At 44.0% G+C, this 2,150-nt stretch overlaps 1 protein-coding gene across 1 annotated transcript; it reads right to left on the reverse strand.

The window, feature by feature from the left end:
- LOC108660666 lies at positions 463-1,098 on the reverse strand. Its single transcript, XM_018114922.1, has 2 exons — positions 969-1,098; positions 463-911 (listed from the first exon to the last, which is right to left on the reverse strand). Exons 1-2 carry the CDS (start codon positions 1,096-1,098, stop codon positions 463-465), a joined length of 579 nt encoding a protein of 192 aa, XP_017970411.1.

The raw sequence follows: 2,150 nt of genomic DNA on the forward strand, positions 1-2,150 counted from the left end.
ACACCCGGTTCATCAAATCCATAAAGGCCGCAGGGGCATTCGTAAGCCCTCAAGACATCACCAAGAACTCATAATGCCCATATCTTGTTCGAAATGCGGTCTTAGGTATATCTTCATTCCAGATCCTTAACTGATGGTACCTAGATCGCAGATCTATCTTAGAGAAACATTGTGCTCCTTGTAGTTGATCAAATAAATTATCTATTCTTGGAAGAGGGTACTTATTCTTCACCGTCACTTTATTAAGCTGTCGGTAGTCAATGCACAGCCTAAATGACCCATCTTTCTTCTTTATAAATAACACCGGTGCTCCCCATGGGGAGACACTAGAACGGATGAGCCTTTATCTAATAAATCTTCCAACTGATCCTTAAACTCCTTAAGCTCTGCAGGTGCCATTCTATATGGGGGTATGGATATAGGTCTAGTGTTTGGAATCAAATCTATGAAAAATTCAATCTCTCACTTGGGAGGCAAACTTGGTAGTTCCTCGAGAAATACATCCATGAACTCATTCACCACCGATACTTGGCTTATATCTTCAACCTTCGCCTGAGTATCCCTTACCACAGCCAAGTATCCTAAACAACCCTGTCTTAATAACTTTCTAGTAGACATGACCGATATCAAATTAGTTAGAGCATTACTCCTATCCCCCTGAATATTAAATGAGGGCTCACCGAGAAAATAAAATTTCACCAATTTATGATAACAATCCACATTGGCATGACAGGGTGATAGCCAGTACATTCCCAAGATCACATCAAAGTCCAAGGTGTCTAACACCACTAGATTCACTAAAGTATCCTTGTCCTTGACTCGAACTACATAGGACTCATATTCCCATTCGACCACGAATACTTTCTTTAAAGGAGTAGACACTACTAATTGTTCTTTTCTCCTAACACAATCTTTACCCAAACAAAATGCAAAACATGGAGAGATAAAAGAGTGGGTGACTTAACTACCCTGTCTATAATTTTGTTGTCTCCCAGAACTAAAGGTTCTCTGTCTCGCCCCAGTATTAGCGCCAGTCACTCCCCCTTTCGGGGCAATCGTGAGCCCCTTTGTAGACCCTGACGGCCTAGAAGACGACATCCCACTGCTGAAATCTCTACGGCCTTGATAGCCCTCTGTCTTGGCCCTTTTTGCTCTATCTCTAGCAGCCCTACTCTCACTGGTCCTTATCTCAATTCACTGAGCACAATCCACTGCTACAAAATAGGTATTGAAATCTCGAGATGCCACAGCCCTTAACAACAGCTCCACTAACCCATCCACAAACCTCTAAATCTTCATCTCCTCGGTAGAAATGAGGTAGGGAGCATACCGAGCCAATTGCGTAATTTGATGTCGTATTCTAACACAGTCATATTCAAAGTCTGCACCAAAGTCTCAAACTCTCTAGCTTTAGCATTACGTACACTGAGTGATAGAAATTGATCCAGAAAGATTGTACTGAACTCACTCTAAGTCAACGATTCTGCATCTGTCGGTCTGCCTCTACGTAAGGAGCTATACCACTCTGCGCCACATCCTCTAAATTGGAAGACGGCTAGCTCGATGATCGGACACTAGAGCATCCCAAAGCTTTACATATTTTCTCCATCTTATCTAAGAAGATTTAGGGCTTCTCTGATGCATCAGACCCTGAAAATGACGAAGGCTTGAGCTTAAGAAAAATCAGGAAGAGAAATCTCTAAGGGTCCCCTTTCAACCCCATGACGTTGGCGATCGGCCTGTCCTTGGGAGCTAGGGGATTCTTGTACTGTAGGTCTCCCCTCTACCACCTTATGTATATCGTCCATACGGGCTGCCATCATCTTTACAACCTGATTAACTCCCTGCAGGCCTGCTGCCAAGTCCTCAATGGTAATGCCCCCAATGGGCTGTCTATCCACTTCTCCCGAGGACTGTCCTCTCTCTTGTCTACTCACAAGAGTATCCGCCCTCACTGGCCTAGTGGCCCTGCCACGTCTACCTTAACCCCTTAGGGTGGGTGCTTGTGGCCTATCTGTAATCTCATTAAGGGCATCTTGCTCCCCTATCCATCTTGAGGCAGCTCGTGTCTTAAGCGGCATTCTTACCAAGACAAGAGCAAACGCCCGTTATTAAACACATTTATAATCATATTTAAGGCAAAAGGTGGT

Source organism: Theobroma cacao, chromosome 2 (assembly GCF_000208745.1).
Source record: "Theobroma cacao cultivar B97-61/B2 chromosome 2, Criollo_cocoa_genome_V2, whole genome shotgun sequence".
NCBI lineage: Eukaryota > Viridiplantae > Streptophyta > Magnoliopsida > Malvales > Malvaceae > Theobroma > Theobroma cacao.